At 39.8% G+C, this 20,930-nt stretch overlaps 1 protein-coding gene across 1 annotated transcript; it reads right to left on the reverse strand.

Annotated features, from left to right (window-relative positions):
- Window positions 1-93: 93 nt before the first annotated feature.
- Window positions 94-18,380, reverse strand: pes1 (pescadillo ribosomal biogenesis factor 1). Its single transcript, XM_085368222.1, has 15 exons — window positions 18,255-18,380; window positions 17,999-18,078; window positions 16,249-16,402; window positions 15,961-16,070; window positions 15,511-15,682; window positions 15,331-15,420; window positions 14,885-15,001; window positions 14,714-14,791; window positions 9,851-9,940; window positions 3,631-3,761; window positions 3,414-3,539; window positions 2,917-3,101; window positions 1,799-1,962; window positions 1,541-1,708; window positions 94-1,300 (listed from the first exon to the last, which is right to left on the reverse strand). The coding sequence occupies exons 1-15, from the start codon at window positions 18,276-18,278 to the stop codon at window positions 1,226-1,228; spliced, it is 1,764 nt and encodes a 587-aa protein (XP_085224348.1). The 5' UTR covers window positions 18,279-18,380; the 3' UTR covers window positions 94-1,225.
- Window positions 18,381-20,930: the final 2,550 nt, after the last annotated feature.

The raw sequence follows: 20,930 nt of genomic DNA on the forward strand, positions 1-20,930 counted from the left end.
GTATGTGTTGTTAAATTTTACACCACAGATCAGATATTTGATATTTATTTCACAACAAACCTGCACATAAGTTTTTCCAGCTTGTATTTACAAAGGATTGATCTTTTAAATCTCCCTTATCTTTATCTGCAATTCATTAACTAAAGGCTATCGATATTTTAACTCTACATACAAGTTATACCACACGGTACCTTCTGATGTGAAACTGCCATCCTAGGCAACCATTTCAGCAGAAAGTGAACATTACTGGAGCGACAAGTCTATCTGGCTTTGTGTACAGATACTGCAATACGCTGTCAAGATACCGCCCAAAAAAAACTAAACAAAAAACAAAACCACACTACACATGAACTCCATCTTCCTCTAAACTGATTTCTCGGTTCTTGGAAGGCAGACTTGAGCTGTGCTTGTCAACCCACATTCATCAAGCTCAGGCACAACACCGTTTTTGTTCAGCGGGGAGTGGTTCTGCCTGTAGGCAAACAGAGTGCTAGGCTGAGACTTGAACTGGGTGGGCTTGTGAGGAATGTAGATTTGGGTCCTAGGCAAGGGATGAGAGGCTGCAGCGAGTGTCAAACTGTGTGAGGAAACCAAGGAGCGGAGGGGTATGATGGGTGTAGCCTTTGCCCTCTGAGATGGTGCTTTGGTCTTGTGGTTCTTCGTCATTACCACCCACTACTTAAGTGTTAACCAATCAGCAAAGAGGTTCAACCGACAGCAGCAGCATGACCTGAGCCTCTGCAGATGTGAAATCTTAAGCCGTGCGTTACAGATTATATTCTGACCTTTTGCCATCTTGTCTGATCCATGCACAGCTTTAAAAAGAAACAGCTGCCCTAAAGCTACAGCCTCAAGGATAAATAATCATTTTTCAATATGGCGCCAAGACTAAGAGAATCATTTCTTCTTAGAGATGCAATATCACAAGTAACAGGTTTAATTCAGTCCGTTTAACTGTAAAATGTTTCGGTTACAGATTTTAAAATAAACAGGAAGTTGTATTGTACAATACAGAAAAGTGGAGCACAGATCAAACAGTTACTTTTACAATAATAATCACACAACTAGCATTTGTGACAACCTGCGCTGTTTGAAGTTCTGCAGAGGTCATTAGAGTGCATGTAGCACGCAGAGCTCTACTGCACTTTCAGGTTTTATGGTATGTAAACCTGCAATGCACTGAGTCTCAAAGTTAAAAAGAAAGTCAGTCTGAAGAAGGCACCAGTTATTTTCGGGCCTTTTTCTTTTTTGCTTTTTCTGAATCATCGTGAGCCTTCCTCTTGGCAGCAAGCTTGTTAGCCTGTAAAAAGAGAAGGAGCCCAGTTAATGGAAGATACTCAACACCAGTTACGCAACCATTTTTAAGCTCAGTGAACTCAGCGGGGGTCAACGCTGGGCTGCGCAGTTCTCTCCGCAGCGGCTACATAATACTGGTAAACACTGTGGCCTGAGATAAAATGCTCAGTATCAACACTAAAATATTCAAAGTTAAAGCTTTTAGGTTGAACAAATATTCTTAGCGAAGCGGCAATGTACGCACCTCACGGACTTTTCTTTTCTTTCCAAACATGATTTTGTCATAGAGGTACTTTTCCTTTTTCTTCATCATCATAATGGCCAGACGCTTCTCCTCTGCTTTCTCCTCCTGCTCCAAGCGTGCCTTATTTTCTACCTTCAGCTTTCCAGGTGTCACTTTGACATGTAGAGACTAAAAGGGAACGAGACGAGTCAATAAAGATTCCAAAAGATCTAAAAAATAAAATCACAATGACAAAGAAATCAGGATCTGACATATCACCTTGCCCTGGGATCTTTGTTCTTCCATTTTCTTAAGGTTTTTCTCTTCTGCTACTTCCTCTTCATCATCCTCTTCATCACCATTGTCATCCTCTTCTTGTTCTTCTTCCTCTTCCTGTTCTCCCTCCTCCTCCTCTTCTTCCTCATCCTCCTCTTGTTCATTGCCTATAAAAGGAAGAAAAAGGAATTATTTAAAATTAGTGCTGCTGACATTTCAATCCTGTGTGCCTATATTAAATATTCATCTTTTATTTTCATTACTGTGTGATGCCAAAGTGGCTTTTTAGGACTCTGATCAGATAAACTATAACCTCCACAAGCTGTCTCGCTTACAGTTCTTTTAGTAAATCACAACATTTCGATCCAGCCACCAAGAAAAATTTAATCATCCAATTAAGAAATGCTGGCAGTAATTATTCACATAAGCAGACCATCAGAACAGTTCTGTGTTAAAGTCTCCAAAACAACCCAAAAAAGGAAGCAAATTATTAAACTTTTTAAATCAATCACAAATATCAATTACATTCATTCAGATTAAGAGAGGCCGTGAATGTCTATTTAACTCTCCACATGACATTTTAAAAATTCTTTTATCTGTTTTCAGGTTGTTACATGGCCTCACTCCAAACCACCTCTCTGAGTTGCTGCACTTGCACTCCCCTTTCCTAGTCGCTCAGATCAGCTGACCAACTCCTTGTATATGCCGAGGACACAGTGCAGGCTCACAGGGGACAGGACTTGGTGTAGTGGCTCCCAAATAGTGGAATTTGCTGCCATTTCACATTAAACAGGCTTCTTTAAAAAAAGGTTTTATTCAAGTGTGTTTTTCTTCCTATGTCCAACCCTTTGCTAAGTGGTTGTTCTTTATAAATAAAGTTGGCTTAACTACTTGATTATGTACAATACTCATAATTTTATGATGTAACAAAATAATGACACGAGACCATGGTTAGAGGTTATGGTTATCTTATAATTTTCCCTCCTATGCATCTGTTGTTCATTCAGATCTGAAAGTATTTTTTGTTTGTTGTTTTTAAAACTAGGACTCTGATCAGAGGGGAAAAGTCAGCGAATTGTGGGCGTGACCTGCATACACACTGAGATATAACTGAACCACACCTGGTTTTTCTCCTCGCTGTAAGGCCATCATCTTCAGTTTCTCTGGAGGCACATAGTCACCTTCCTTCTCCTCCACAAACGGAGACAGGTGAGGGGGTAGAGTCACCCCAAGGAAATAATCCTCCACAGGCAAGAGAATTTTGGCATTGACACAGTCGTATAGCCACTGGGGTTGGATGTAGTATCTAAAACAAGCAAAGGTTTCGAAAATCATCTGTTATGATGGCAAATAAGTGCATATTTTCATGCGTCTACTATGTAATAATGAGAATACAATCTTGCTCTTTGGTGAGGATTTTTTCTGCTGCAGGACCAAGGGGTGGGGGGGATGGGAAATATTCCAGTGAAAGGAGTCATTGTAAAAGTGGGTAATGTACATGAATGACACACTTCCTGTCTCTAGGATTACGAATTCTATGACAAAATCAAATACCTCTATAAGGAAAAAAAAACAAAAAACCTTCTCATACATGATGAAAAGCACAGCATTTCTCTACCTGTTGATATACTGTTTGCCAACACTGGGCCTGTCAATAATTTGATGGGTGATGGTCTCATCTGTCACATCGTATGTGCTACCAATGCACACAGACTTGTCCCAGGATACCTGACCTCCAAAACACCTGAAAGGCAACAGAAATACACAAAAGTGAAAAAGTCAGCTTCAGGCTTCCGTGGACGTTTCTTTGCTTCACTGTAGCATCTCTCGCTCACCTGATGACGAATGCCAGAGACTCTCTGGGAACTTCTCTGTTGAGGTAAAACTTGAGTCCCTCAAAAAGCTTCTTCTGAGCTTCTTGCTGTTTCAGTTCCTTTTCCCTAGCCTCCATCTTCTCCATGTCCTCCTGTAGCGAAGAAATAAAGGGAAAACATTAATTATTCTTCAGGGAATTTCTATTTACAATTAAATCAGAAAAGTTTAAAGTCATTGCTTTAAAAACAAGCCAGCAACTAAAAGATGATTTTTATTTATTTATTTTTAAACAACTTCCAACTTGTTGATGTATTATGGTGTCTGATCCATGACAGAGGAATTGTGCAGCTAGATTTATTGGGATTACAACCTTAAAAGAATTCCAAAAGGCAAATGTAAAAAAGCTATGTAAAAAGTACAACTCACAACTCGACAATTAATACATTTACTTATCTCTGAATTTAAGTTGCTCAGATTTAACTAAAGAATCACAGTCAGGTTCAACAAACTGTCTGAACCGGTGTTAAATTGGTCAGCAATGGTGATTAGTAGACTCTTTGTTATCTCAGCTGGAGCTGATGCACTTATACATAAAACAGTGGTTGGTGGCATCTGATGACCAATCCCAGACCTGTCTGGAGACTGAAATTTAACATATGAAAAGCAATTTAAAACCAATAAAAACATGTGACATTTAATTAAATAATCAAGGGTAAAAGCAGAAACTGTTGTGTTGTGACAATTTATATCACACTGACTATGCATGCTTTGAAGTCTAATAGAAACGACTACTCAGATGTTGGATAACCAGCTTTAAAGTACCTTATAAATAAAGTTGGCTTGGCTACTCTATCATATGTATAATACTCAAAGAATACAAAATGTAACCGAATATTAGTGCAGGCTTCATCACATAATTTCCTTAGGGATTAAAGTATTCTGATTTTCTTGCATCTTTTCCACCAGCTTAGCTTGTAGTGTTTGTTGCTTGCAGTATTACCAAGCTACTGCTATGCCTCTGCTGACTGGCTATCTTAAGACAGCAAAAACATTAACATCTCCATAACCAGCTCCTTCAGAGCCTAGACATGGCTTTGCTTGCCTCAAGATGTGGCACACAGCACCACTGCCTATTCATATGGGTGGCAGCACTAATTGCATGGATATGGAGTGGATGACCTGGCTTGCCATGTGCCAGTAACAAATGGAGTTCAATGGTCCACAACTAACAGACAAAGTCCTAGTGGTGAGATGCACTGTGTTATCCTAAAATCACCAAACAGATGCCACTGATAAGCAGTAAGCTACGACAGCTTGCCCTTGGGTCTACGTAGACTCATGGATGGCAGAAGCTGATTTTAAAGGAATGCAGTTTGTTGCATCCCCGTGGACCCCCCAGCTCTGAAATGCAACCATGGAAGTTCGCAGCCAGTTTGCTCACTAATTCCAGGTTAGGAGAATTGAATTGGCTTTTTCACCCACAATAGACCTTGAGCATACTACACCTATATCTTGAAGGGTAGATGCATTGTGACCTTACTCCTGACAACCCAGGAATAAAGTCTATGGGACCCTGAAACACCTTCAAATATTAACCTAGCCAGCGGGCAAGCCCCAGTGTGATGCTTCACTCTGGAAGCAAAGGAACTAGAGCATCTTGTAGACGGAGCTGGTCTTTGTGAACAACAGTGCAACCTGTACTTCATCAATAGGAAGTACAGGTTCCTTTATTCTGGTCAGCCTGAACACTAACCACATAACAGCAATACCATCTGTTCCAAGTTAAATTCGTGTTATTGGCTTGAAAGGGGTGTCCTCAAGGATTACCACAGCCTCACTGACTCCGACTAGAGAGTAATACCATCACTGCTCGTGCACCAACTTTCTAACTATAGACTACAGCTACAGTATCATAAATGAACCAACAAACATCTTTGAAATTTCATGCAGCCAGCAGAAAACCACTCAAGGGATTACAGTTCCTTCCTCTGAGATTATATGTCTGTGATTGAGACTCATTGGGGAAAAACCAGAGGGTTTAGATTGTCTCTAAAAAAAAAAACAAAAAAACAAAACACCAAGCTCCAAAGGAACAGGGGGTGTAACTTTCCAGGAAAAGTGACAGGTTAGTAGGCCGCTTTAATAATGTGCAGATTTTATCTGTTACGTTCTCAGAACACACAGGAACGCCCGGATAAGATTCCAAAGCTCAGGTAAAATTAATACACCAGGAAGTTACACCTCATGTCTAAGTAATAATTAAGTCCTGAAGTTCCCTGCTTTGTAGTAAAGCTAATGTCTCAGAAGCACTAACATTTTTCAACCTAACTGCACGAGAAATAGACAAACAAAAAAGTTAAATAAAAATATGTGCTCATCAGGCATGTAAAAAGTTTGAAAAGAAGCCAGATATCTATAAGATCAGCCACAGTTTCCACAGTTGATCTGTTAATGCCTTAACCCCTTAAGACCGGTCGGAGCGGGCACGCTCCGTTTTGCGCAGCCATTTTTAAATTCCTGTAGAACTGGAATCACATAAGCTAGCACAATCATTTTTTTGCATATGAGTTGTACTTGCATCTTATGCATTCAGCTTGTCCTATGACACGGTTTCCTTCCACATATAGCTTTGAAAATAAATTGAATAAAAAGCATTTGCAGCGACAACAACATAATATTCCAGAAACACGTTTTGCTGATCCGATCAGCTGTTCATAACACTTCCTACGTTGGAATAGACGTCAGCATGTCCGCCATTACCTGCCCGGAAGTGACGTCATTTTCGCGGAAAATGTAGGGTTTTTTTTTTTTTTTTACCTTCAGGGCCTTATTTTTAAAAGTCATGTTTGACTTTTCCGTATCGTTTCTGGGATGCTTCAAACAAAAATTACACTGCTGGAAATAGTTTATTTTGATGCACATGCTGTTTTTTGGGGGGTAAATTTGCATTATATTTATTTTCGTTTTTCCAGCAGTATATAAAAATTGGTGTATCTAAAAAACAAAAAACACAACTATGAAGACACTCAAAATAAATTTCCTGTGGTTCAAAACTATTTTGTGCAACTTTTGTGTATTTAGTTTTGAGGGATAAACTTCTTAAATTTCTCTAACTAGAAATATATGTTAAAAAACAACCCAAAATGATTTTCATTTTGTAGTTTATTGCACGTTTTTGCAATTTATGTAGTTACTATGCACTTAATGCATATATATTATATAAATTTGGGCTATAACGGTTGTATTGACATATAGCAACTTGAAACAATCCCAAAAATGGCTCTACAGCATGTAAAAATATCAAGATAAGCTCTGGCAAACTTGGCTCTATGGTAGGTCTTAAAGGGTTAATAAAGCACTTTAGTCTGAAAGCTGTAATGTTGAAAGATCATTCAGGTGAGTTGACTTGAAAACTTTATAAAAATACAATCTGTTATTCTAATTTTTTATTCATAAAATTCTCCCGATTAAGTGCCCATGCTTGAGCAAAAAAGTTTTTCCCCCTCTGTAATTGAAAAATTGTTACACAACTGATTGTTTCAGTGGATGAAAATACTGTTTTATTAAACTGAGAACGTATTACTAAGACTTAAACTTTTTAATAAAAATTAAGAAACCCAACAAACAAAAAAAGAAGCAAAAAAGCAGAACTGTCTTTTTTGGCAAAAAACCCAAAAACACGCACACACAAAACAGAATATTTAAATAAATAAATTAAAGCAGAGTTTGAACTACCTACTAACTTCAAATCAGTCAGTGACAACAAGCTTCCCAGGATGAGAAACATATCGTCAGTAGCAACCAAACAAAGCTGTAAATCCCTTGTATCACAGCTTCAAAAGATCAAATGATGTAACCATTAATGTTTAACCTTAGAGACCAATTAGAGCAAAAAGAAAGAATGAAAGTATTTTCTAAGATAAGATAAGACTTTAATGATCGGACGGGGGGGGGGGGGGATTTGTGTGTTATTACAGCTCATTTACAGATAATAGAAGAATACAAGAATATAAAGCCAAGAAATACTAAATTAATAAGATGATACACTACAGTGGGGCAAAAAAGTATTTAGTCAGCCACCGATTGTGCAAGTTCCCCCACCTAAAATGATGACAGAGGTCAGTAATTTGCACCACAGGTACACTTCAACTGTGAGAGACAGAATGTGAAAAGAAAATCCATGAATCCACATGGTAGGATTTGTAAAGAATTTATTCGTAAATCAGGGTGGAAAATAAGTATTTGGTCAATAACAAAAATACAACTCAATACTTTGTAACATAACCTTTGTTGGCAATAACAGAGGTCAAACGTTTACTATAGGTCTTTACCAGGTTTGCACACACAGTAGCTGGTATTTTGGCCCATTCCTCCATGCAGATCTTCTCGAGAGCAGTGATGTTTTGGGGCTGTCGCCGAGCAACACGGACTTTCAACTCCCGCCACAGATTTTCTATGGGGTTGAGGTCTGGAGACTGGCTAGGCCACTCCAGGACTTTCAAATGCTTCTTACGGAGCCACTCCTTTGTTGCCCGGGCGGTGTGTTTTGGATCATTGTCATGTTGGAAGACCCAGCCTCGTTTCATCTTCAAAGTTCTCACTGATGGAAGGAGGTTTTGGCTCAAAATCTCACGATACATGGCCCCATTCATTCTGTCCTTAACACGGATCAGTCGTCCTGTCCCCTTGGCAGAAAAACAGCCCCATAGCATGATGTTTCCACCCCCATGCTTCACAGTAGGTATGGTGTTCTTGGGATGCAACTCAGTATTCTTCTTCCTCCAAACACGACGAGTTGAGTTTATACCAAAAAGTTCTACTTTGGTTTCATCTGACCACATGACATTCTCCCAATCCTCTGCTGTATCATCCATGTGCTCTCTGGCAAACAGACGGGCCTGGACATGCACTGGCTTCAGCAGCGGAACACGTCTGGCACTGCGGGATTTGATTCCCTGCCGTTGTAGTGTGTTACTGATGGTGACCTTTGTTACTTTGGTCCCAGCTCTCTGCAGGTCATTCACCAGGTCCCCCCGTGTGGTTCTGGGATCTTTGCTCACCGTTCTCATGATCATTTTGACCCCACGGGATGAGATCTTGCGTGGAGCCCCAGATCGAGGGAGATTATCAGTGGTCTTGTATGTCTTCCATTTTCTGATGATTGCTCCCACCGTTGATTTTTTCACACCAAGCTGCTTGCCTATTGTAGATTCACTCTTCCCAGTCTGGTGCAGGTCTACAATACTTTTCCTGGTGTCCTTCGAAAGCTCTTTGGTCTTGGCCATGGCAGAGTTTGGAGTCTGACTGTTTGAGGCTGTGGACAGGTGTCTTTTATACAGATGATTAGTTCAAACAGGTGCCATTCATACGAGTGGGGGACAGAAAAGCTTCTTACAGAAGACGTTACAGGTCTGTGAGAGCCAGAGATTTTCCTTGTTTGAGGTGACCAAATACTTATTTTCCACCCTGATTTACTTATAAATTCTTTACAAATCCTACCATGTGAATTCATGGATTTTTTTTTTAAACATTCTGTCTCTCACAGTTGAAGTGTGCCTCTGGTACAAATTACTGACCTCTGTCATCATTTTAAGTGGGGGAACTTGCACAATCGGTGGCTGACTAAATACTTTTTTGCCCCACTGTATATACAACAGTAGCTGAGGTTCTATGTACACTTATACACAGTATGTGTTATGGATAGAGGGTTGTGGAAATATGCAAGTAATAAATTTAACTATTCTACTACTACTATCCCTGTGTAAGTAACATATCTATAAGTACCTGTAAACATAGGCATGTACATGCTCAATTACATTGGTGGGAACTACTGCGTTAGCGCAGTTAGCTTGTTAACGTGTTAACGCCGTCCAGCCCCACGGTAAGTCGTTAACGGAGATTTGCCGCGTTATGGCGTTAATGTCATTTCAACGAGATTAACGCTGACAGCACTAGTGGGGACACAACGAATATGACTGCACATTTATGCCGACATCATCCTAGTGCAAAGACAAGTGGAAGCAGACAAAACCAACGAGCACGCATGCTACAAACTTTACCCGAGCAATTTACCATGACACCACAGTATCGCACACACGTCCATAGATTTATAAGAGGCATTATGCATGAAGTGGTGATCTGTGTTTTGATTATATTTCTCAATAACAAATAGTTATGCCTTGCCTGAGTAAATCGTAAGATACATGTGATGTGTCGTGTTTTGCAAGTTAGCTTTCTTACCCCTTCACTGGGAAACTGGTCCAGTTGAGCCTCCTCCTCATCTGCAGAAGAAACCACGCGTGCCAGACTGGCACTCAGAGCTGACAGTTTCTACAAAATCAAAAACAAGGTAAGCACAAGTGTTAGCATTTACACCTCAATGTGTGCGTACTTAATAGATTTAGTTAGTTTAGTCAACAGTTTAATTTAAGCATGAGGCTTTTAAAAACATGAGTTTACACAATTTCTCTATTAGCATACTGAATGCTTTTAGGTAGACTACATGTTGAGCTCTAATTAAAGCGTCTGAAATGATATAGGGCAAGACCTCATGTTAAGTGTACTGTATGTGTAAGTTAAATTAATACACTTACAAGTTGCTTTATTACAGACACCATAACAGTTTATTTATGCAAATACCTAATCTGCCAATCACATGGCAGCAACCTTTCTTTCTGGCCAGGCTGGTGATGTCAAGGCAACAGAAACTTGAATAACCACTTATTACAACCATGGCAGAAGAGCATCACATCAATTTCGTGTAAACAACATGAAAGCATGGCTCCATGCTTCTTTGTATCAATAGCTCAGTGGCGAAATAATAATGTGGGCCCCTTAACTGGTCATCATTTAAACCCCACAACCTACCCGAGTATTGCTGCTGACCATGCTCATCCCTTTATGACCAGTGTAACAATCTTCTGATGTTTGCTTCCACCAGGATAACACACCATGAAACAAAGCTCAGATCATCTAAAACTGTTTTCAACCTGAGCATGACCATGAGTTCAATGCACTTAAATAGCTTATAGAAGTCAGCAGATCTCAATCCAATAGAGCTCCGCTGGGATGTGGTGGATAGGGAGATTTGCACCAGGGCTGAGCAGCAGACAAATGCACTAAAATCTCTGAGGAATGTTTCCCCCAACTTGTTGAATCTATGGCATAAAAAATTCAGGCAACTCTGAAGCAAAAAGGAGGTCCAACCCAGGCGTAACGCAGTGTTTCTCAAACTTTTCACATCGAGTACCACCTCATAAAATATATGGCTCTTGAAGTACCACCCCTATGACCGACATTAAAGTACAATAGTATAGGCCTACTGAACACCATATACAGTTTACACGAAACAATTTTATTTCTTATATGAATGTTATTTATTTTAACTGTCAGAAACAGAATGTGACAAGTGATAATAATAACAACAACAACAACAACAACAACTATACTGCATTAAAACATTCACAGCAGGTAGGATATCCAATCTTTAAGTGATGCTGCATGAACCCTGCTTCTGGGTACTCTGCGTTTATTAAGGCTGTTGGGTTTTTAACATGTTTTACTGCTTTGTATTTTATTCTATTTCATTTGAACAAGCCCCTAAAAAAAGTCAGTGATCACTGTCCGCCTGTCTCGGTTTTTATTACCACTAGTCATTTTAAAGCCCAGTTTTTATAACCTTATGATGTAACTACACCCCAGCCCATGCAGCAATATATTAATGACTAACCTCGCATTGTGGATGGATTATCGCAGTTGTTCTCCTGACTGAAGTTTGGTCCGTTTACAGCAGGGGTCCCCAATCCCAGTCAACGAGGACCGGTGTCCCTGAAGGACATGCGTCCTTGATCCAACACAGCTGATTTAAATGGATAAATTACCTTCTCAACATGTCTTGAAGTTCTCCAGAAGCCTGGTAAAGAACTAATCATGTGATTCAGGTGTGTTGACCCAGGGTGAGATCTAAAACCTGCAGGGACACCGGCCCTCACGGACTGGGATTGGGGACCCCTGGTTTACAACATCCTGCCGTGCGGTTACATTTGTCCCTAACCATCAGGAACCCTCACGTTAGCTTGTAGCGAGTGGGAAAATGTTAGCATTCATCCTCCAGCTTCACTGTGTTTATATTATGCTAACCATAGCTGTGTAGCTGGCCACCACATAGTATATCATTATATACCAGCTAGGTAGGACTGGGCAATATGGCCCCAAATTCATCTCGATATTTTTTAGCTGGATGGCGATATACGATATATATCTCAATAATTTTTTTTAAAGTCATAAAGTAAGAAAAGAGAGTTCTTAGTCAAAGCTGTGTCCCAGATGTCACACAGGCACTTTTGGTAACATACAGCATATATGTACATTAAAAAAAATTACTCAAAAATAAATAAATACATTATTAAATAATAATGCTTGATAAATAAAAGAAAACAATGTTGTTGTTGTGCACAACAAAAAGCTCACAATTGTGCAGTCAAAATGTAAACTAAAAGATGCTGAGCATAATAACAAAGAGACACATTTCGCAGCTGCTCTGTTCCGAAGTTCTACTGCGTGACTGACAGCCTGGAGTTTGAAATCCGCTTCGTGCCATTTATGGTCCTTATACACACAATACGGTAATAGACTATGTGCACGTTAACATATGCTACTTCTGGTGCGGAAACTCCTGTTGGGAGCTTGATTTCCGGTGTCCTATTCGCGCCTTGTTTACGGTCCAAAACAAGTTAAGCAAATGAATGAATCAAGCGGCGATTTACATTTCTATAGATGTCTTGAGCATTTACCCAATATATCTGTAAATGATGTTCATCGACTTGTCGATATTTTTTACCCCCGCGCCTCAGAGCAAAGCGATTCAAATGTTATATTTCTCAGCTGTCCCTCGTTTATCGCGGGTGTTATGTTCTAAAAATAACCAGCGATAGGTGAAAAAAAGTAGCCAATTTTATTTTTTGACAGTGCAAAACCTTTCATGGACATCGTGGACATACAGCACTGCACTTCAGAGTCACACTGCTAGGGATCGATGCAGCGATTCTGTACTGTACAGGAGAGACGTCACGGAGGAGATCGTCTGCAGCGATCAGGACGCAGGACACAATGTGACGTAAAAAAAAATAAGCATGCAAACTTGCACTAAAAAAAAAAAAAAAAATCTGTGAAACAGCGAGGTGAAAGGTGAACCGCGTTATAGCGACTACACTTGACTAGCTGATATCGACATAACGGGGGAAACATCTGGTTTGACTATTCTTCACCTGTAGTTTGAATGCTGAACATTTGCCTGTTTAAATCATAAGACCAGTCACTGTACAGAGATGTGTTTCTGAATGTGGACGATGTGTCTTCTGCTGCAGTAATGCAGTTCTGCTTGTGTTGAGTGATGTAAACAACTGATCATCTAAACTCTTTAAACGTCAAAATTGATCATTAGATTTTTTTTTAATGACACAACAGTGGTGAGTGTTCCCACCTTCTGCTCTTTGTAACTTAACGCGATCTTTCAGTTTTCGAGTTTTGGACATGATTTTGGAGTATATCTTCGCAGTAGCGATTGACCGCAAAGTAAAGCTACCGGAAATTTACAACCCTACATCCGGTCTCAAACCAGGAAGTTAGCATTTTCTCGTGCACAGGGTCTATACTACGTTGAAGCACAGTACGTATTACTCCGCGAGGCTCCAGACTACGGTAGCCGTAATGCTCCGACAATCCATCAAGCGGTGCAGCTCCGTAGCTTAGCAAAGTCATATTAAAACATTTTTTGACAGATTGCTGAGCGCTGTGTACCACATAAAATTGGTTTGTGGTCATCAAGCACAGAATTCATACACAAGGCGTGCTGTCAACTTTTGAGAAAATGAAAGGATTTTAGGCGTTAGCATGATTAGCTCGTTAGCACGGTTAGCTCGCTAACACGTTGACGCCGTCCAGCCCCATGTGCAGGGCGATGCACGGTAACTCGTTAACGGAGATTTGCCGTGTCCATCTTGTTGTTGCCTGCAGGTGAAGCGATGGGGGAGGGGGAGTTGTGTTCAGTGAAGGAGAGAAGCGAGGCCGAGTAACGTTGCGTAGAGACAAAAGTGGACGCAAGAGAGGCAAACCTGCGGCTCCACAAGTATAATTATAACGTAACATAGACTATATCGATATAAAGGATATTGTCACATCTTATCTCGTATAAAAATATATCGATATTTAAAAACAAACAAAAAAAAACCTCAATATAGCGCCCAGTCCTACAGCTAGCCCAACTTCAGCAACCCTACAAAGCCACTGCTGTTTAGTTTTGTCTTCGTTTATGTCAGAAGTGATAGCAGAGTTGTACGTTTTAATTCAATCCCTCAATCAGAACATGGTATCATGGCGTGTTGGGAGTGACTAGTTATCTCCAATCATGCCTTGGGAACATGTGTTGCCGTTTAAGCGAGGAAACTTGTGTTATTTACATCTGTTATTGTTGCGTGACTCTTAACTGTTCCTGTTAATGCTACAGTGTAAATGCATTGGCTGACTGAGCGGGTGAGTGCATGTAGGGGGTTATTGAACCTCTGAAGCACTGTGTAGTACAGCTAACTATTCAATAAAGAGCTCCCCCTGAGCTCCCAATGACAACCCCACTGGATATAACCTAGTAAGGAATATGGATCATATTCAGCAGAGCACAAGTCTAAACTTTATAAATGCACATTAGCACATATCCCAGTTTTATGTCTCAGTAAAGCTGAGGGAAAATAAAGACGACTCCTGCTTGAATAACAGAATGCATAGTCTTTACAGATTGCTGAAGCCAGGAAAACAACGTACCCTGTGCTTTAAAAGCTTGTTTTAGAGGTCACCTGGGACATGTTTTTTCCCAAAAAGCATCAACAACGCTTTTGCTATCCTTCCTGGAGAAGTTGTGTGACCGAGTTCTCTCTGCCACTGAAGTGGTGATATAGTTTTAACAAAACTCCAACGCTGCTTTATGCCGGATGGTTTAAGTGAATTTATTCTGTCACTCTGGATAACCAACAAGCCTCCTTTCAATGTAATGAGCACCACAAACAAAAGACATCAGAGGTCTTTTACACTGTTTAAAACAAAGTGACTCACCTCTAAGTAACTTTCTGAATTCATGGCATAGTCATCCTCACTCTCTTCCTTAGGCTCTGACTCTCCATTACTGTCCAGCTGCAAAATGAGAGGCAATATTAACTGAGGGCAGGTCTGGTTACATATGATCAATTTATCATAAATCCTTTTTTATATTACAGTCCACGATACCTTTGGTGGGTAGACCAAGTTGAGGGAACTGTAGAGCCTGAAACTGACAAAGCCCAGCAGAGTGGTGTACAACTCTGTGAATGTTGCCATTACTCTGTAATCAACATCAACGGGGTGCTGAAAGAGAAACAAATATTAGTTTGACCATATTTCAGTGATATATTTATAAGTGTGAGTTCAATCAGAGTCACTTCCAACATAATTTTTAGTATATTCTAATTTTAAAACAGACAGGCTGCTCACAAGTTAAAGCCATCAGCAAAGTCAGTTTTCTTGTTCATAAGTGCCACACATTTTCTGATTCTTAATGAGCAGGCAAGACATTAAGGACAATTTTTTATTTACAATGTTGGCCTGGCAACCTACATTATAACCCAACAGTAATAAAGTGACTATTTATTATTAGCACTGTCCCTGTTGACTGCAATTTGCCAAACTGCACTTACATCATGGGAGAACTGATATGGCACCACCCATGTAATGAGCTGTCCCATCACCTCAGCCTGATAATATATTCCCTTGATGGAGAGGAAAACCTATCAAAACAGAAACGTTTAGCACATTACAGAACACAGGTCAACCAACTCTCACAGAGTCAGATCAATAACAGGCTGGTGAACTTGCACCTTTCGGAGAGAACGTGATGCGATCACATAGTTCATCCACTCCACAGTGAGGCGTCTGCACAGCTGGATTGTCTGCACATGACATTTTCCTGTTCGAGCAAAAGTGGAGAAGAGGAAGCACATGCAGAGGGCATCGTCGATATCACGGAGGGCATCAATGAAGGTTGGATACCTGCCAAACAAAGAAGCACAAGCAATATTTATGTGGTTTTGTTTTGACAAAAACATCTTACCTTTGAAATAAAAATAAAAAACAAAGATAACTTGCATGTTAAAAGCTGTAAAAAAAAAAAAAAAAAAAAAAAAAAAAATAGATACTGACAGACTCCTAAAGACTCTGTTCTACTGTTACCCTACAATTTCAATTTAATTCATATAGTGGCAGAGAAAAAAAAGAAAAAGAGATCAACTATGCCCTCTTATGTTCAGTGTGAAGAATAACCACCCCACCTTTCTTTGATGATGTGATCCAATTTATAGGTCGGCTTGTTCTCTCTCAGTCTTTCCACTGCAGACCACTCTGTTTTTCCATAAGCCTTCTTAAGCTTACGCACAAATATCTACAAGACAAAAATAAATGTTGAAAATAACACAGGTACCAAAAAGATTGTCAACCAAATTGAAATCAAACGATAAACCAAAGACATGATGAGGAAAAACTGATTCAAGCAAAGTGATTTAAATATCCTTTTTATAGAGGTAAAGAACACTAAGGTACTGGTTTCTTATGTAATATACCTTGTACTCTCTGAACTTTCCAACAATTGGCTCATGGAGCAGAAAGCGGATGTCTTTGAGCAGGTAGAAGGTCCTTGGGGCTGTAGATCCCTTGTTCACCTTCTTCTTGTGTTTTGGCTCATGAGGGTATATGCCTTTGAGAATGCAAAGTCGCCTGAAAATCAGAGAAGAGAAATTATTTGTCTGCAACAAGGCACCTTTCTGAGAAAGGCTGGAAATCGAGATTTGGAACAAACTTGGAGAAAAGTAAGTTGCTATGATGGTATTTAAAAAAAAAAAAAAAAAAAAATGTATTTTTTATTTATTTATTTATTTATATATATATATATATATATATATATATATATATATATATATATATATATATATATATATATATATATATATATATATATATATATATATATATATATATATATATATATATAAAAAATCTTATTAGGGGGAAAAAAAATAATAGTTGATTGGTCCATTTTTGAAAATTTAAATATTGTTACATTTGAATTGCTGGTTTTACAAAAAACAAAACACCCAAAAAAAGTAATATTGGCATGGAGAGTAACACTTTCAGAACCATGGATTTATTTTGAAATTACCAACCACTGCTAAATATTCTGATCACATTCACTGAAGATGTAAGACACCTCAGAATTACTTGTTAAATTAATTTATGCACATTATATGTCAGATGTGATTTATGGATATAGTGTTGATCATAGAGAATATAACTAGGTGCAGATTCATTACTAACTACTAACATAACTTTGTCTCACTAACTTTGGCGTCAATACATTCTTTCTTGTTGATGGTAATGTTTTTACTGATGTGCTAATTAAATTTTGCTTCACTTTCGAGGCTGCATTAATACTCTTTGCATTTCACTAACTAGGAGCAGACGCAGTGAAAGAGGATGAGTTTTAATGCTGGGGTCAACCATCCAAAGCAACAGTGCACAAGAGAAGTGAAGAAGAGAGTTCAGGGAGGGTGGAAAAGATGGAAATGAGAGTCAGGGGTGATTTGTGGCAGAAGGATAGCAGCAAGAATGACAGCTAAGTATTGCAAGATGGTAGTGAGACGTGCTGTGAAGTATAATTTGGATGGGAGGCCAAGCTGGTAGAGCTGTAGATGCTGAGACTCTCAAATTTACAGTAGGAATGTAAGAATTGAGTACATCAAAAGGACAGCTAAGATTGAGAAGAGACAAAGTTAGAAATAGAAACAAGGCCGGGATGGTTTGGACGTGTAGAGGAGGAACAGTGGATAATTACTGGACAAAGGATGTTGATGAAGGAGCTGCCTGGCAGGTGGAAAAGAGGAAGACCACAGAGAAGATTCATGGATGTAGTGAAGGACATGCAGAGCGTTGATGTGAAAGGAGGATGCTAGTGACTGGACTACTGTTGTGACCTCAAAAGCCAGGAGCCGAGAAGAAATGCACTTTTGTTTGACCCTGCACAATTGTCTACCTTGTTCAATACAAACGCATGAGTTTCACAGCACCCCCCCCCCCCCCCCAAAAAAAAAAAAAAATAAAATAAACTCACTCACTGAGTTTTAAAGACTTTGCGTCATAAATGGGCCCTCGCACCTTTTCTCACCCAGAAAGCGTTAGCGTTACTATACAATAACGAGAAACTAATACAGTGCCGGCGGGGTATGACTAAATCGTGATTTAAAACACACACACACACACACACACACACACACACACACACACACACACGTGTACAATTGCTAACTGCAACGTTACCTGAAATCTGGGAGGCTGAGCTGCAACTTCTTTCGAGCTCTGTTTCTTGTGATGTAGTTGGTGGCAGAGCCCCTCTCAAACTGAAAAACATAGGAAGATGCTCATATTCAACTTGTGTTAACAAGGCACATAAGCTCATCCGCGTCCAGAAGAATCTACTGTTTGAGAAAAACAAACTTCAGCTAGCTGTTAGCTAACGGGATAGTCAGATTTTTGGTAATAAGACGCCCGACATTACGCGAACACCCACACCAACCTTTTTCTTTTGAAGACCTCCCATTTAGAGACAGTTTCTAACCCTCCACGGAGTTTTATCCAAATGTAGTTGTGTACAAATTACACAATTCGCAAGGGTACACAACAACGACCGACACAACACGCAGGAGATGCACGTGTGGCTTGACATGCGCGAAAGAGAGGCCCAAGCAGTAGGACCCAGGGGTGGGCCGTTTATTTGCCTGTTTACAAAGGAAAGCCGAAGCAGTGTTTGCACGTGAAACATTCGTACATATAAAACTTATACTCATCTTTGGGATTTTGTTGTCCACAACAAACAGCATATAGCCAACATGATGAAAAGCACCTTCTTTATTAAATCCGCAGTCATCTAAAAAATAAAATGTCGTGCCAGGAGTAAAGGTTTACATACACTCATCAATGGTGTGCTTTTAATGATTTCTTTGAACTGTTCTTTTTCCTGAGTGGAATGGTTGTACAGCACACATCGTTAATGACTTTAAAAACCAAGAGCTGGGTACAGAAGTTTGATTTTCTTTTGTATTTTCTCTAATCCAAACAGTAGATTAAACAAAATTGTACATACTGGTTTAAATAAATACATACAGCCCCACTTATAATTAGTTCAATGTCACTTAGCAAGTTACACCTCAGCCTCACACTTGATAGAGTTCAGTTATCTTGGTTTGTTTCCCAGCACAGACCTGACTTATAAGGGTCAGTATTGGACTTTTCCATTACTCTGAGAATTGGTCAATAGAATAAGTGCTTTTTAAAAAAAAATCCTTTTTATGCTGGAAAGAGAAACTACCACTTGTAGCCAATAATTATCACTAAAAATAAGTTCATAGGTCATCATAGAACTGTCAGCGTCATTTATTAAAAGATTTAACCGAGTGTACGTATATGTTTAAGCCTGTATGTATCATTTTGAACCTGTGTGGATTAGAGAAAATCCAAAATAAATTCAAACTTGTGCACCCAGTTCTTGTTTCATCTTTAAAAGCTCAAAATTATGGCGTTATTTTTGTGCCACTATTCTGAGCACACGTAAAAAAAAAATTGCAGGTGCAAAGGTTGCATTTTGAGAAGAAATTTATTTTGAGGGAAGAAAAGCTAAATTTGAGTGAACAAAATGCATTGCTGCGTGCAAAAAACGTATTTCAGTGTTTGCTATTATCCATACACACACAATAGCAGCCCCTCTCGCTCAGTTTTTGCATTTGCGCTTGCTCGCAATGTGCTGCTTGCGCTCTCAACATTTCTGCCCATTCGCGTTCAACTCTTTCTGTACACCGTTATATTTGTGCCACAAAACCAACCAATCACAGACTTGGATGCAAAAAAAAATCAGATTGGCTGTTTTGGTCTCCAATCAGCTCGAAATGACGAAACGCAATATCCCAGAATGCATTTCGTCCAAAACTCAAACGAGCTACCTTTATAGCTTTATTGAAAAAATATATAGCTATATACAGTGGGGCAAAAAAGTATTTAGTCAGCCACCGATTGTGCAAGTTCCCCCACCTAAAATGATGACAGAGGTCAGTAATTTGCACCAGAGGTACACTTCAACTGTGAGAGACAGAATGTGAAAAAAAAAAATCCATGAATCCACATGGTAGGATTTGTAAAGAATTTATTCGTAAATCAGGGTGGAAAATAAGTATTTGGTCAATAACAAAAATACAACTCAATACTTTGTAACATAACCTTTGTTGGCAATAACAGAGGTCAAACGTTTACTACAGGTCTTTACCAGGTTTGCACACACAGTAGCTGGTACTTTGGCCCATTCCTCCATGCAGATCTTCTCGAGAGCAGTGATGTTTTGGGGCTGTCGCCGAGCAACACGGACTTTCAACTCCCGCCACAGATTTTCTATGGGGTTGAGGTCTGGAGACTGGCTAGGCCACTCCAGGACTTTCAAATGCTTCTTACGGAGCCACTCCTTTGTTGCCCGGGTGGTGTGTTTTGGATCATTGTCATGTTGGAAGACCCAGCCTCGTTTCATCTTCAAAGTTCTCACTGATGGAAGGAGGTTTTGGCTCAAAATCTCACGATACATGGCCCCATTCATTCTGTCCTTAACACGGATCAGTCGTCCTGTCCCCTTGGCAGAAAAACAGCCCCATAGCATGATGTTTCCACCCCCATGCTTCACAGTAGGTATGGTGTTCTTGGGATGCAACTCAGTATTCTTCTTCCTCCAAACACGACGAGTTGAGTTTATACCAAAAAGTTCTACTTTGGTTTCATCTGACCACATGACATTCTCCCAATCCTCTGCTGTATCATCCATGTGCTCTCTGGCAAACTTCAGACGGGCCTGGACATGCACTGGCTTCAGCAGCGGAACACGTCTGGCACTGCGGGATTTGATTCCCTGCCGTTGTAGTGTGTTACTGATGGTGACCTTTGTTACTTTGGTCCCAGCTCTCTGCAGGTCATTCACCAGGTCCCCCTGTGTGGTTCTGGGATCTTTGCTCACCGTTCTCATGATCATTTTGACCCCACGGGATGAGATCTTGCGTGGAGCCCCAGATCGAGGGAGATTATCAGTGGTCTTGTATGTCTTCCATTTTCTGATGATTGCTCCCACAGTTGATTTTTTCACACCAAGCTGCTTGCCTATTGTAGATTCACTCTTCCCAGTCTGGTGCAGGTCTACAATACTTTTCCTGGTGTCCTTCGA

This window comes from Diplotaxodon limnothrissa, linkage group LG12 (assembly GCF_057381915.1).
Source record: "Diplotaxodon limnothrissa isolate DT_005_m linkage group LG12, D_limnothrissa_male_GT1.1, whole genome shotgun sequence".
Classification (NCBI taxonomy): domain Eukaryota; kingdom Metazoa; phylum Chordata; class Actinopteri; order Cichliformes; family Cichlidae; genus Diplotaxodon; species Diplotaxodon limnothrissa.

What these genes read in the sequence shown, in the direction of transcription:
- pes1 (XM_085368222.1), bottom strand. Translation starts at nt 18,278, where the DNA reads ATGGGAGGTCTTCAAAAGAAAAAG. An exon ending in GAGGTCTTCAAAAGAAAAAG is followed by an intron (nt 18,079 to 18,254) that starts GTTGGTGTGGGT and finishes TATGTTTTTCAG; the next exon opens with TTTGAGAGGGGCTCTGCCAC. An exon ending in GAAAGTTCAGAGAGTACAAG is followed by an intron (nt 16,071 to 16,248) that starts GTATATTACATA and finishes TTTGTCTTGTAG; the next exon opens with ATATTTGTGCGTAAGCTTAA.